Source organism: Geotrypetes seraphini, chromosome 3 (assembly GCF_902459505.1).
Source record: "Geotrypetes seraphini chromosome 3, aGeoSer1.1, whole genome shotgun sequence".
Taxonomy (NCBI): domain Eukaryota; kingdom Metazoa; phylum Chordata; class Amphibia; order Gymnophiona; family Dermophiidae; genus Geotrypetes; species Geotrypetes seraphini.
This window is the reverse complement of record NC_047086.1, coordinates 211,265,182-211,278,877: the sequence shown is the minus strand read 5'-3', so window position 1 is coordinate 211,278,877 and position 13,696 is coordinate 211,265,182. Positions and strand designations below refer to the sequence as shown.

The window sequence follows — 13,696 nt, the reverse complement described above, 5'->3', positions numbered from 1 at the left end:
TCCTATTGTGAGAGCTAACTATCTTCAATTAAAGAACCTGTGGTGGTATCAACTCCTAATGGGAATCAAGGAGAAGATGGGACAGATTTCAACTTAACTAATTTCCCAGATAACTCTTTGGAGGTTATTACAGAGAGAAAAACATTGCTGTTAACATTTGCTTTGGAAAGTGATAGAGAGTATATACTACAAATGTATTTCCGTCATATAAATGATCAGTTCTTGGGTTCTAATGTTCATGTATCTCCAGATTTATCTCAGAAATCCCAAAGGCGGAGGAAGGATTAGTAACCAACTACAGACCAATAGCATCCATCCCTTGTATGTAAAAATCATGGAAGGATTAGTACACGCCCAATTGATGGAATACTTTGATCAGTTCTCCCTTCTACATGAAACTCAATCTGGCTTCAGACCTTTGTTCAGCACTGAGACAGTAATTGCAGCTATCTTGGATAATTTACGGTTCCTGTTTAGTAAGGGCCTTAATGCCCTTACTAAACAGGTCATGCAATTTGATATGAGCTCTGCCTTTGACTTAGTGGACCATGGGAAATTGTTACAATGCTTAGATGCAATTGGTATCAGAGAAGAAGTGTTAGACTGGTTTTGAGGTTTCCTTATGCCCCGCACATCAAGTACGTTTTAATTACGATCTCTCTGATACCTGGAGAAATCCATCTGGTGTACCGCCAGGGTCACCATTATCCCCACTGCTTGTCAATGTCTACATGTCGTCATTAGGTGCACAACTAACCCAGCTGGGGATAAAATTATTTAGTTACGCAAAAGATTTTACAATCATTATCCCATTCGCTACCTCTCTGTCGGAAGTCACTCCTAAGGCAACAGAAGTACTAAACTCGATGGAGCAATGGATGACTGAATTCAAACTGAAGCTTAATTCAGAAAAAAACAAAATTTTTTGTAGCTTCGCCACACCCACTTGACACTAAAACATCACTGTGCATCAGTAAATGTAGTTATCCCATCCAACCCACTATGAAGATATTGGGTGTAACATTGGACCAGAGTCTAACCATGAAAGACCAGGTGGACTGCTTAGTTAGAAGGGTTTTTTTTACTCTCTGGAAGCTTCGGTCCATTAGAGCATATTTTGATATTTCATCATTTAGAATCCTAGTACAATTCCTTATATTGAGTCAACTAGGTTATTGCAATATCGCCTACCTGGCAATTTCCCAGAAGAATATGCGGCGATTACAATTGGTGCAAAATGTGGCAGTCAAGCTAATTTTTGGGTTGAAGAAGTTTGATCATGTAACACCTTCCTACTGACTTCTACATTGGCTACCGATGGAGGCACGCGTGTTTAAGTTCGGATGCTTTTGCTTTAAGGCACTATTCGGTTTAGCCCCTAAATATATAACTGAACTCTTCTCTTTCTCAAACAACAGACATAAGAGAAGCTCACACTTGAATTTTGTTTCCCCACCGGTTAAAGGATGTAAATTTAAAAAATACCATCAACATCTTCTCTCGCATCAAGCGGCATTATGGGGCAAAGACCTGGAACAATTGCTCACGCCTACTACTTATGGGGAATTTAGGAAACACCTAAAAACATACCTGTTCCTGAAGTATTTAGGCAACTAACCTGTGCAATCCTACTCCAAAATAACTGATCTCTAGCGATGTTAATAACTAGCTTCTAACCTTGTTAATTCTAATTAATTTGTAACATCTTTTAACCATTGTAAACCGCATAGAACTTCGCAGTCCTGCGGTATATAAACTGTTATTATTATTATTCTTGGCATTGCGATCAAGAATCCTCACCTTGGGAAGTATATTTCTATTAAAGTTTCCTGTAAAATGTTTTGTTACATATCAAAATAAGAATTATCTGTTTTTTGAACCCAAGCAACTGTTAGATTTTATAGAATCAAAAGAACAAAGTGTATCTGTAGCATATGAACCTGACATAAACCGGCTGTAAGATATGCAGAGTATTACTGTCCTTTCTTTAGTTTAAAATTTCCACAGATCTTATTTTTTCCTGTTGATTTCGTCTAAAATTGTGGACTAAATAATGGTTGAATTACTTATATTTTACTTCTTTATTTCTGTCCTATGGAATTATTGATCTTTTTCAAGTTTGTATACTTGATGTAATAAAGAAAAATGTTATAAAGAATTAAAAGACTTTGATCCTAGGTAACTGGGTTCAGTTCCCACTGCAGCTCCTTGTGACCCTGGGCAAGTGACTTAACACTCTGTTGCCCCAGGTACAAAAACAGATTGTGAGCCCACTAGGGACAGAGAAAGTACTTCCATGTAATATGTGTGGCGCTGCTTACGTCTAGTAGCACTATAAAAATGTATTGTAACTAGATCCAGTGACTGAAAAACCTGAACTAGGAATTCAATCCAGGTTCTCTACATGGTAGCCTGCAGCACTACCACTGAATTGCTGTTCAGCCTCGCTGACAAATTTCTGTGTAGAGACTTACATAGTGTGTATCTGTACCCTTCTTAGTCGATTTGGCTATTAATGATATGAGGCAGTCCGAGTACACAGGGATTAGTGAGTTCTTCAGCCTCACAGATCCTACACTTTAATTCTCTCTAGCCCTTTGTGCTTTGTGTCTGGGGGGAAGGGGAAAAAAGGTCCAGGCCTGTGGATGTGACACTATGTTCTTGCTCATGAGCTTCATCTCTCCCCAGAAAACGTGCTGGCACCGTCACTGGCATAGCTGTGAACATTGCCTCACTGCTTGCTGTCATGCTGCATCCGTTCATGCCCAGCATCAGTGTTGCCATCCAGGAACAGCTGCAAGCTCCCAGGGACCTTAATCTTGTGGCTGGTGGTTTTATGTGCACCTTACCAACTGGACACAAAATTGGGATGGTGAGTACTAAGCATGCAACACTAGTGGTGGGAGTGGGGGAGGAGCATGAGAAATCATATTGAATCCTTCCTTTCATTTCTTAATTTCTCGTTTATTACATAAAACCTATCCAGCATGACCAATCCCAATCCAACATCTAACACTCTCTATTCCCTTAATACTCTCTAATACTCTTCTGTTTACCAACGTTATCTAAAACCCTTAATTCACCCTATTCCTATCTCCTAAAAACTTCTACTTCCCGTTGATAACTATTTTTACCCGACATTGTTATTACCTTAAAATTTTATCTCATCACTTATTATATTCCTTCAAATTTTGTATGTAATTCTTGTTTTAGTTTGGATGTAATCCGCCTTGAACCGCAAGGTAATGGTGGAATAGAAATCACTAATGTAATGTTATTACTGTGCTTTAGTAATAAAGACTGCATCTTATACTGCTGGGATTCATATTTGCCGGATCAGCTGATGTCACTCACCCCCTTCATTGACAATACATTATTCCATTCAGGCTTAAAGTCACCAGTATTCCAGTGATGCAGAGTCATGGGTTTGTCACAAGTGGGTCGGCTATTTGAGGATAGATCCTTGTGCACTTTTGAATCACTTTATCAGCTAGGGGGAAAGGGATCACAGTATTTTGCCTATATTCCAATTGATGCATTAGGTTGGGTCCATGGAGATTAAAGCCTAAATCACTAGGGAGATAACATATCAAAGATCTCTGGGAGGCTAGCAGGTGTACTAAAAGTGAGACTGCAGCCCTGTATCACTGCTTGTGGTACAAGTGTCCTTTCTAGCTATTCATAGGGAAAGTTGGTAGTGGGAACTGGGTAGTCAATACACTGATAAGCAGTGAGAGCATGTACCGGAAGAGTTTTTGGCAATAGTATACATCCCTGTGGGAAAGCTCCCTTGCAGATGATCTAGAACTCTCAAGCTTATGTACCCTTCCTGTAAAGGAATTTGCTCTAAAACGTTGCTTGAGCAACTTTTAATACAGTCTTCATTTGGAACGCTCTTCCTGAGACTGTTGGATGCAGTAACTCTTATTTTGTATTTAGAAAGTTTTTAAAACTTTCTATTGCAAGGGTAATGTTTAGGTTTTCTTCTTTTTAAGCTTATACTTTTATTTTTGTTTGCTGTCTTGATTTAATTTTTTGTAAACCATTTTGGGACCTTTTTAAGGGAAGAAGTGTTATAAGACTGATGAATAGAATAGCAGATGGAGCAAAGTCCAGCAAAAGCTTCTCTGGCAGGCCACAAGCAGGGAATAGTCAGATGAGCTGTCCCAGTGGTTCCTTCAGGTACCAAGTTTGTTTGTTTATTCATTCATTTTTTATACCTTTCTCCCAGGAGAGCTCAGAATGGGTTCACATGAATTTATTCAGGTACTCAAGCATTTTTCCTTGTCTGTTCTGGGGGGGCTCACAATCTATTTAATGTATCTGGGGCAATGGGAGAATTAAGTGACTTGCCCAGGGTCACAAGGAGCAGCATGGTTTTGAATCCACAACCTCAGGGTGCTGAGGCTGCATCTTAAACCAGTGTGCCATATTCTCCATATATGGTGGTACGCTTGGTAGAAAGGATCCAATATATCTTAATCTAATCAAGTTTCAAGTTTTATTTTAATTTGATGAATCGCTTATTTAGTTTTACTAAGCGAAGTACAGAATTGGTAAAAGTATAAACATATATTTAAACATACAATTTAAAATTTAAAATAATAAATAATAAAATAGACTTACAGACCGACTAAAACATGAGGTAAGAAGGATCAGAACTACAATTCAGTGTCTTAAAGTACAGAGGAGAACAATAGGGAGGGAAAAGTGCAATCAAAGAAGAAAACATATAAAATTTAAGCACAATTTAAAGATTAAAAGCATCTTTAAAAAGAAAACTTTTTAAATTACTTTTAAAATAACTCAAGTCGTTTTCCTCTCTTAAATGTTGAGGCATGACATTCCAAAGCTGCGGTGCCATCAATGAAAACATATCATGTTGTCATGTTCCAATAACTTTCAAAGCTCAAGGCGACTTACAAAGAGAAGTGAGAAGAGAGGGGAGGAGAAATGAGGGAACATTTGGGCAAGGGAAGATCAGAGATGTTCAAGTGTCAAAGAGGTAGGTTTTCAGTTTTTTTCCGGAATGTGTTGTAGTTGGCTTCTAGTCCCAGTAGCAGTGGAACTGCCCTGAAGAAGCAGAAAAGTTTAGTTGACACCGCAAGGGACGTCGGGAGGCGTGGAATTGCCAGTTTTGAGATGGAGATACCCTGAGATCTGGAAATTTTCTTACTCAATTCAACTATCTCCAACTTGTGGAAAGAGTGTTGTGGCTAGACATTGCTGTAATGTAGCTACATTGATTTTGGTTTCCTTCTGGAAACAGGTAAGGCTGCCTCAGCTAAATAGTTGGCTAATTAAAATGTAAAACAACTATAATATGTAAAAGGGAACAACCTGGCACAAGTGAAAGTGACAGAATTTTGAGGAAGTATGGTTTATGTTCTTGGAAAATATGCTGGACAGACTAGAGAATCTAGTGGGAGAAGGGCAGATGTTTCATTAATTTCATTGAGTTGTGCTATGCAGGGTATATTAAAACTGTTATAAAGATTAGGCTTTTCACAGAAGAGGGGATAGTACTAGCCATTTGTAATTGAATTTAGAAGCGTCCTGCAAATGTATGTTACTGCTGCCAAATTAGACATAACTAAGCTGTTAATTGTATGCTACGTTCAAAACCTCAATAAATCTAAAAAATTATAAGCAAGAAATCTGAGAGATCTAACTTACAAAGGTCTAACAAAGTCTAGTCATTCATCAGACAGTATACTCAGCCTACAGTCTCTGTGCTCAATATCTGAACTTTCTATGAATTGTTAGCCTACAAAATTTGAAAACAGATCTATGTACTTTATATAGAGAGGTTTCCTTCTCTGATTTAGTGTAGATCATTTTATTAAGTCCATAAAAACATTTAATTACTTGAAAGGTATCAATATACAAACAAATCTTTTCCAAAGACAGCAAAGAGGTAGAACTAGAGGACATGGATTGCGATTACAGGGTGGTAGAGTAATGTCAAGAAGTACGCCTGGAATCCCCTTCCATTGGAGGTGGTGGAGATGAAAAATGTAACAGAATTCAAAAACACATGGGATAAACACGGGATCCTTTAAATGGTAAAAGAAAGGAATCAAAAAAAATTGTCAGTATTCCAGCAGTAAGGCCAGTACTGGGTGGACTTCTACGGTTTGTGCCCTGATTATGGATGGATTGAAGTGGGCTTTGACAGCAGCTCCAGCGATTGGAAAGTAGGACCATTCCAGGCAGACTTTAAGGGGCTGATTCTATAAATGGGCATCTCAATTGTAGGCAGCGGTAGACTTCAATCAGGACGCAAGTTAAAAAAAATAATAAACCCCGAGGCAGGATGTGTACACTGTAGGCATTTGTCACCAGTCTAAGGAGACACTTAAGCTCGTCCAAGGCTGGGCGTGGGCGTGGTTTCACCCAGAAGTGCCCTTGGGTGAGCTTAAGCGGCCCTAGGCATCTCCCTAGGGCTCTGACAGACACCTGAAATGTTAAAAGTAGACGCAGCCAGCTGGGCTGATCACGGCAAGGGAATCCCCACGGCTTCAGGGAAGCCTGCCAGCTCGGTTGATCAGGGATTCCCTTGCTACAGTCAGCTGATGGCTAGGGATCCCTTGATCAGGCAGGCGTGATTCTGTAACCGGTACCGGTGACACGGGCGCCAGTTAGAGAATCGGGAGGGTAAGGCATCTGTTTTTTTTTTAAGACAGACGCAATTCTGTATAGGATGCCGGTGAGCGATTCTCAGCTGCTTCTTAGGCGGCTGCTGAGACCGGCGTCTTATACAGAATGAGCCCCTTATAGTCTGTGACCTGAGAAAAGCAAGCACACATCAAGAATAAGTGTGCATTTTTTTTTATTGTTTTGTGTCATATTAGCCTAAAGGTTGATAGCGAGTGAAATGTCAGTTTGCAACATTTTTAGACTGCTGGTTTATTCAAATATTGGCAATAAATGTGACTATCAAATTATAAAACCACTCTTCCATGACTATATGACTGCCCTATTTGTTATGCTAGCATTTGATCATGACAGCGTGGCAGGTGCGGCTCTGGCTACTTTATTAGGCAAACTAGATACATCATGCAGGTCTTTAGCTACCCTCATATACTATATAAAACAACTCACATATCTGCTCTCCTTTGCATGGTGCCAAACCTGGTGTTGCACATTTTCAAGAAGTAAAGACACTAGTTACTGATAGGCAATTTCTAAAATAAATAGCACCAGCCACCATTGAATGGTCTATAATTTACTAATGGTACCTTCAAACAGCATACCCCTTAGCACGTTCTTCTCAGCTGTTTAAGGCTAGTTGCAAAGGTATTAAGTTAATCCAATAAAATTTGTCTCAACCACAGTATAGAAATTCTTGAAAGACACCTAGTGAATATATAATTATTGGTTATTGAAATTATCAAAAGGGAGTAATTGATTGCACAATCTAAAGAGGGAAAGTATTAGCTGCTGGGGCTTCCTAGGGACTTGCATGTTCCATCTGCTAGTTGTGTAACTGCCTTGAGCTTGCTCTCTGCACACTTTGTAACACAGTAAATGATAATAGATAAAGACCTGCAAGGTTCATCCAGTCTGCCGGATGAGGCAAAATTGCACTCGCCACTCTGTGCAGGTTATAGTCATGCTTAAACGCTGGTTGACAATTTGCCATCATGCCAACTACATGTCACTATATGAATCTGTTCTCTGCAGGTTGCACCTCTGTTCCAGAAACTGGAGGCTGAACAGATTGAGGCTCTGAGGAAGCGCTTTGGTGGAGGCCAGGTATATTGGGAGCTGACTAAATGTTTTTAGAGAGGTTTTTTTTGTGTTTGTTTGTTTTTATGATTTCCTTCTGGGTTTGAATCCACGGGCATCAAATGCAGTAGGTCATCAGATTTGAGACAAATTCTAGTTCAAATATGTAGCAATTATGTAGATTGTGGACCTGATGTCCTAAGCATGTTTCTCACACACAAACTAGGAAGTGTCATTTAGGAAGTTATCAATGTGGGCTACCGTTAAGATAGGTTATTTTATCACTAACTCAAGCTATTCTAGCAGAGGTCCCAATTTATTCAATGTAAACTAATTACTAATAACCTGGGTTAATAGTAAAATAACCCATCTTAACAGTAACCCACATTGCTAAGTTCCCCCTTTAGTGACAGTTTGTAACATATGAAATAAAGCTAAAAGATCATTTTTTTCCCTCTCTTCTCTCTCTATGCTCTTTGTCTCACTGTCCCTTTTTTTTTTTATCTCTCTCTTACTTGTTTTCTTCACTCTAGCTGGAAAATGGCAGCCAGGAACTTCAGGTAATCCTCCTGCCTGCTTTTTCATCTGTAATTACATATAAAAGGAACAAAATAGAGTATTGCTTTCCTTCTCTAAAACGTACATCATAAGTAGTTGTCTTTTGAGGACTTTTGCAGAAATATTCATCATAGACCAAGTTGTTGGAGAATTTATGGAATGTTGAGGAAAAAAAAATGTTTTCATTTGGAGTATTGTTGAATGTAGTCATATTGAACACCTAGATTTCATTCTCAAACTTAATTTGAGCTGGCAAGGGTTGAGGATGCTGTGAAAGTAGGTTTCATAGCCTGGGAGGAATGCTTGCTGAACAAACTTGGGGTACCTACAGACTGGATTCTGAAGCAAAGCCTGTGGTTGCTATGATTTGTTGGGCTAGACAGAAAAGTTAACATTTCTGGATCAGGGTTTTCCAAATCTGCCTTGGGGATCCCACAGCCAGTCATGTTTTTAAGAAGTATCCAGAATGAAGAGGCATGAGAGAAGTTTGACCCATTAGAAAAATAAGGTATATGTGTGCTGTAGCTCTAGTGAACAAGTATCTTCCTTGTTAGGGGAAGTACGACCCCTGGTGATTCCTCCTTTTGCTTAGCTCTTCATATTTTCAGATTACTTTCTTTCAATGGCTGTTGTGTCTTAAGATATTCAGTAGGTTGGCTATCTTCAAATCCTGTGGTTCTCGGGGCATACCTAGGAAAGACAACTTTTTCATGACACATCATGACTTTCCCTATCCTCCTACCCCTGCCATTGCCAGATTTTCTTCCTTTCCACCTCTCTGGCATTATTTATTTCTCCCTGCCACCCGCCTTCCTTTTTCCCCTGCGATCACCTTCAACTCCCCATACGAATTTGGCAAGCAGTTGCTTTTATTTACCTGTTTCCAGGGCCTCTTCAGCTTGCTTCTCTAAGTTGGAAACCACACTGGGCCTTCTAGTCTTGCAAGATTGACCAGAAACTTCAACGCCATATTCAAGCCACACTGGTCTTGTCAGAACAAATCTGATCAATTTCTTTGACTGGATGACCAGAGAATTGGATAGGGGTTTGGAGGGGAGAGTGAGAAGTACCCGACAGGAGGGGCGTTTAAGGGCCGGGAAGAGAAACAGCTATGGGGGGGATGGAGGGAGAAGAGCACCCATGTGGGAAGGGGGATTGGAGTGAGAGAGAAGGACTAAAAATGGTAACAGATGATGGGTAAAGAGGGGGACTAAGGGTGAAAAGTGGGGGATGGGGTAGGGACAAGACTGGTGGGAGGCAGGGCAGGGCTGGGTTAAGGGCAGGGTGGGTGGAGCATGTCCTTTTTTTCATTTCACAAATATGGTAAACCTAACTTAGTCTGACATCTAGTTTTATCTTGTCAGCCTTTTGACATGAACACCTGCTCCACTTTATTAAAAAAAATAGAGAAAATTGAGTTTCTAGTGCAATAGGTGGGACATTCTAGACAAGTGGGTAGTGTCCCTATGGCCGCATGCCATCTGCAGAAGGAATCCAATTTGGATTTTTCTCTGTTCTACTGTACTTCACTGAGTTCCTTAGCTCCACCTACAGTTTTTTTTTCCTTAAGTCCATGTGCCTACAGGAGTGTGTTCATTCTGCTGTATTATTTTATTTGGTATTTTTAGTCCTTTTTTTTTTTTTTTTCAGGATTTTTGTGCTCGGAGCGTTTCTTCAGCTTTGCCCGCATTGAGAACACACAGTGGGTACCTGTTGGCCAGCTGCTTAGATTCTTTGGAACTCAGGGTCATCCCTGAAGTTTTCCCACCTACTGTTAAAGCTAGCAGTCTTGAACGCAGGCTGTAGGTACCCTTAGGAGGCTCGGCGGTTGTCTCGCAGGGTGTTGGCTGTGTCTTCCTCACCTCTACCCGTCCCCGAGTGCGGATCTGTTGGTCTGCAGGGATGGAAGTGCAGTCAGGCATAGGGTCTCACTGGCAGCCCGAAGATAAGTGCTACAGAGGCATTCCCAGCATGAGGCAGAAATTCTCTGATCCAGCTACTGTAAGAGAGCTGAGGCAGGCTGCAGCACTGATCCACAAACGGGGTCCCAGTGTGTACAGGCTGTCCCACAGCTTGTGGGGTGAATCTTGGGAGGTCTGTAAAGCAGGGGTTTTAAATTTTCTGCTTGTCCCCGTATTCCCCCACCTGGAATATTCCTAAAAATTGCAGTTTTTTTTTAACTTTGCCTAAGTATGAAAATATCGTGTTTTTGGCACAAATTTTCATTAGCAGCAGCCATTTGGATTTTTTAGTGATCTTTTTTTTTTCAAAACCTCTCTGCTTCTCCAAAACGACTGCGATTTTTGCCTCAAATCTTGTTGGGATGGAGTCCTTAGGCTCTCCTAATGTGAATTTTTGTTAGGATTGTTCAAATTAGGTGCTTCAGGAGCATTTTTGTGCCACATGGCGCAGCCGGGATGGGCAGCAGCGCAAAGCTTAGGCTCTCCCCTGGTCAAGCAGGTGACTTAATGCTTGATAGCCCGGTGGGGTGGCCTTCTGTATTTTGGGGGCTTGGCACGGCTGCTAGTTCTGTGCGCATGGCTGCGGTCCCTCCACAGCCTACAAAATACATGGTTCAGTCAGCAGAGGGCGACTTTGCACCCTAGGAGCCGGAGACTCTGTTTTTGAAAGTTTGAGAAAACAAATTTCAAATTATGGGTTAAGTTGATACACTTCTCCCTCTATATTCGCTGTGATAGGGGATTAACAGACCCGTAAATACAGAAAAACCGCAAATAACTTTTTCATAAGTTATTCACTGTTTTCTATTAAAAACCATTGTGAATATGGTGAAACCGCGAATAATATGATGGCCTGTTCCTGAAGGAGAGGCAAACACGGTGAAGAAAGTGCTGGGAATCAGCGATTTTCTCTGTAAAACACTTTAGAATCAGCAATTTCTCTATGCAAGCTGATGTAATTTGGAGGGGGGGGAGTCAGCAAGCTAAAAACCGCGAATACGGAGGGAGAACTGTAGTCTGGGGGGGGGGAGATATTTTCTCATTAGACTTGACCCGCTTGGTGGCCAGGTCCTGCTCCGTCATGACAGCCGCCCTCCCACTGGTTAATGGCTCAGGCTGGGGGTATGGGGGCGGCAGGTGAGGAAAGGGGGAGGCGGCCGAAGTTCGGAAACAAAGCACAGGAGAGCAGAGCAGCCCCAGACTTTGCATCTAGTGTGGATTAGAGAGTTGCGCGGGGACAGAAATCCCACCCATCCCCGTCAGAATCCTCTCCGTCCCCACCCGTCCCCGTCAGGATCCTCTCCATCCCCCACCCATCCCCACAAGGAATTACCTCCATCCCCGCCCGTCCCCATAAAAAGCAGCAATTTATTCTGACAGGATCATCAATTCCACAGTTTCTTTTGTGTTTGCGCTGCTGTTTACCTTGTGGAATCTCTTTGGAACCCATTTTTTGTTTTCTGTTCAGGTAATTAACTTATAAACCCCCTCTTTTACTAAGGCTGACGTGTCCATTACATTATATGGACGAACCCTGCTTCCAAAGCCTTCCATCCCTGTGGGAGTCCCGTTGGCTAGAGGGGGATCCCCGTGGAAGTCCTGTGGGCTTCAGGGGGGTCCCCGTGGGAGTGCCGTGGGTTAGGGGGGGATTCCCGCGATCCCTGTTCCCGTGCAGACCTCTAGTCTGAATACCACTGCCCCCCGACGTCCATTTTTACTCACCACTGCCGGCTTTAGGATGTAAGCAGTCGCTCAAACTTTGAGTCATCACGGGACTCATAGTTTCCCCCTTGTCTGTCGCTTTTTTAAGCGGCCTGCGGCTCTTGAGCTGGTCTCGTGAGATAGCGGGACTTTGAGAGCAATTCAAGAAGGGTAGGGGAAGGAGCGGAGCTCCACAGTGTGCATGGTTTCAAATTCCTCACAAGAGGCAGATGGTTCTGGATGGCGGCAAGGTTCATTGTAAGGTGAGGTGAGTGACTTGACTGACTGGGGAGCCGGCAAGGGACAAAATATGCAGTGACTCCAGGTTTTGTGTATTTTATTTTTGACTCATGCCTCTTTAGTGTTGTAATAGGTATTCTCCTGGGCTGTGCCTGGAAAACATTATAACAGAACATAGTGGTTCTCAGCCCAGTCCTCGGAGCACTCTGAGCCAGTCAGGTTTTGAGGGACTAGTTAGGTCTACGCGTTTTGAAGGTACTGAGAGCAAAACTCTCACATGAGTTGCCATTTTCATAGGAGTCAGCTCATAGGTGCTGATGATCCCCAATATTGAGCAAGCTCCTTGTATTGGATCTAGAAACTAGGGGTAGGTGGGGGGGGGAAGAGAGACAGAAAAGGAGGGGTGGGAAAGCAGATGAACCAAAAGGGAGGGGGGAAGATGGGGTAGATCCTGGGCTAGAGAGGGTAGATAGGGGAAACACCCTGAACTGAGGGAAGAGAGATGCCAGGCCTTGGGGAGGGGGAAGACAAAGAGAGTGAGAGAAACAGAAAGACCTGGAACAAAGGTGGGAGGATTCGAAATGTTAACAGAAAGAAGATAGAGGGAGAAACTTGAAACAAAGAGGAGGAGAAAGAGAGGGGGGCAGATGTTGGACTTGGGGATGTATAGAGGGAAGAGAGAAAGAGAGCGCAGAGAGGTGGAAAGAATCGGGACCAGGGAGGGAGGAAGGAATGAGAGAGAGAGGAAGAGAAAGACCTGGAAGAAAAGAGAACAAATACTAGACATGGGGGGGGCAGTTGTAAGCAGAAGAAATCCAAAACCCAATAAAGAATATCTAAATATGAAGCTGATGAAGAATTATTCATATGCAGCTGGGTATATTGGGACAACTCAATTGTCGGGATGAACCCTGGATTGTTGAGAGCTGTGTGAACCCAAAGGGGTTATTTAAACGTGTAACATCCCCGGACTTTTATGTGCAATCATGTTTAACATAAGTGCAAAAATACATGAAAATAAATGTGCTATAATCTCTCCAAAATACTCTTAGTGCAATGAAAATTACTACAATTCCATATTTAATCAGAGGTTCAACTTCCCATGATGTTCTCCCCATCACATCCAAACATTTTTTTTAAAAGCAGAAGAAAGACAAGAGAGAGCGAGAGGCCTTGGCCAAAGGGGAAAGACAGGAGGCAGATGCTGGACTATGGGAGGTACAGACAGAAGAGACAGAGGGGGGAGATATCCTGAGGAAGAACAGAGAGATGCACGATCATAACAGAGGAGGGAGAGAGAGGGAGACATTTTGCCAATAGGGGTGGAGGAGAGAGGAAGAAAAGTTGGACTCATGAAGGGACAGAGAGAGATGTTGGTTGGGAAAGGGAATGAGGTCTGGTGGAGGGGAAGCATGCAGGAGGCAGAAAGAAAAAAATGTTGGATGCAGTCAGAAGGAAGTCCAACCAGAAACTAATTAAATCACCAGACAACAAAAGTAGGAAAA

The 13,696-nt window shown here is 42.1% G+C and overlaps 1 protein-coding gene across 2 annotated transcripts in view; it reads left to right on the top strand.

Annotated features, from left to right (window-relative positions):
- MARS1 (methionyl-tRNA synthetase 1) overlaps positions 1–13,696 on the top strand; it is a 116,382-nt gene that overhangs the window by 93,314 nt on the left and 9,372 nt on the right. The window contains exons 18-20 of one of the 2 annotated variants that reach the window (XM_033936051.1): positions 2,689–2,872; positions 7,687–7,758; positions 8,265–8,291. In XM_033936051.1, the coding sequence (XP_033791942.1) occupies positions 2,689–2,872; positions 7,687–7,758; positions 8,265–8,291 (283 nt within the window). The remainder of the gene's footprint in view (positions 1–2,688; positions 2,873–7,686; positions 7,759–8,264; positions 8,292–13,696) is intronic. The other variant, XM_033936052.1, reaches the window with a different exon arrangement.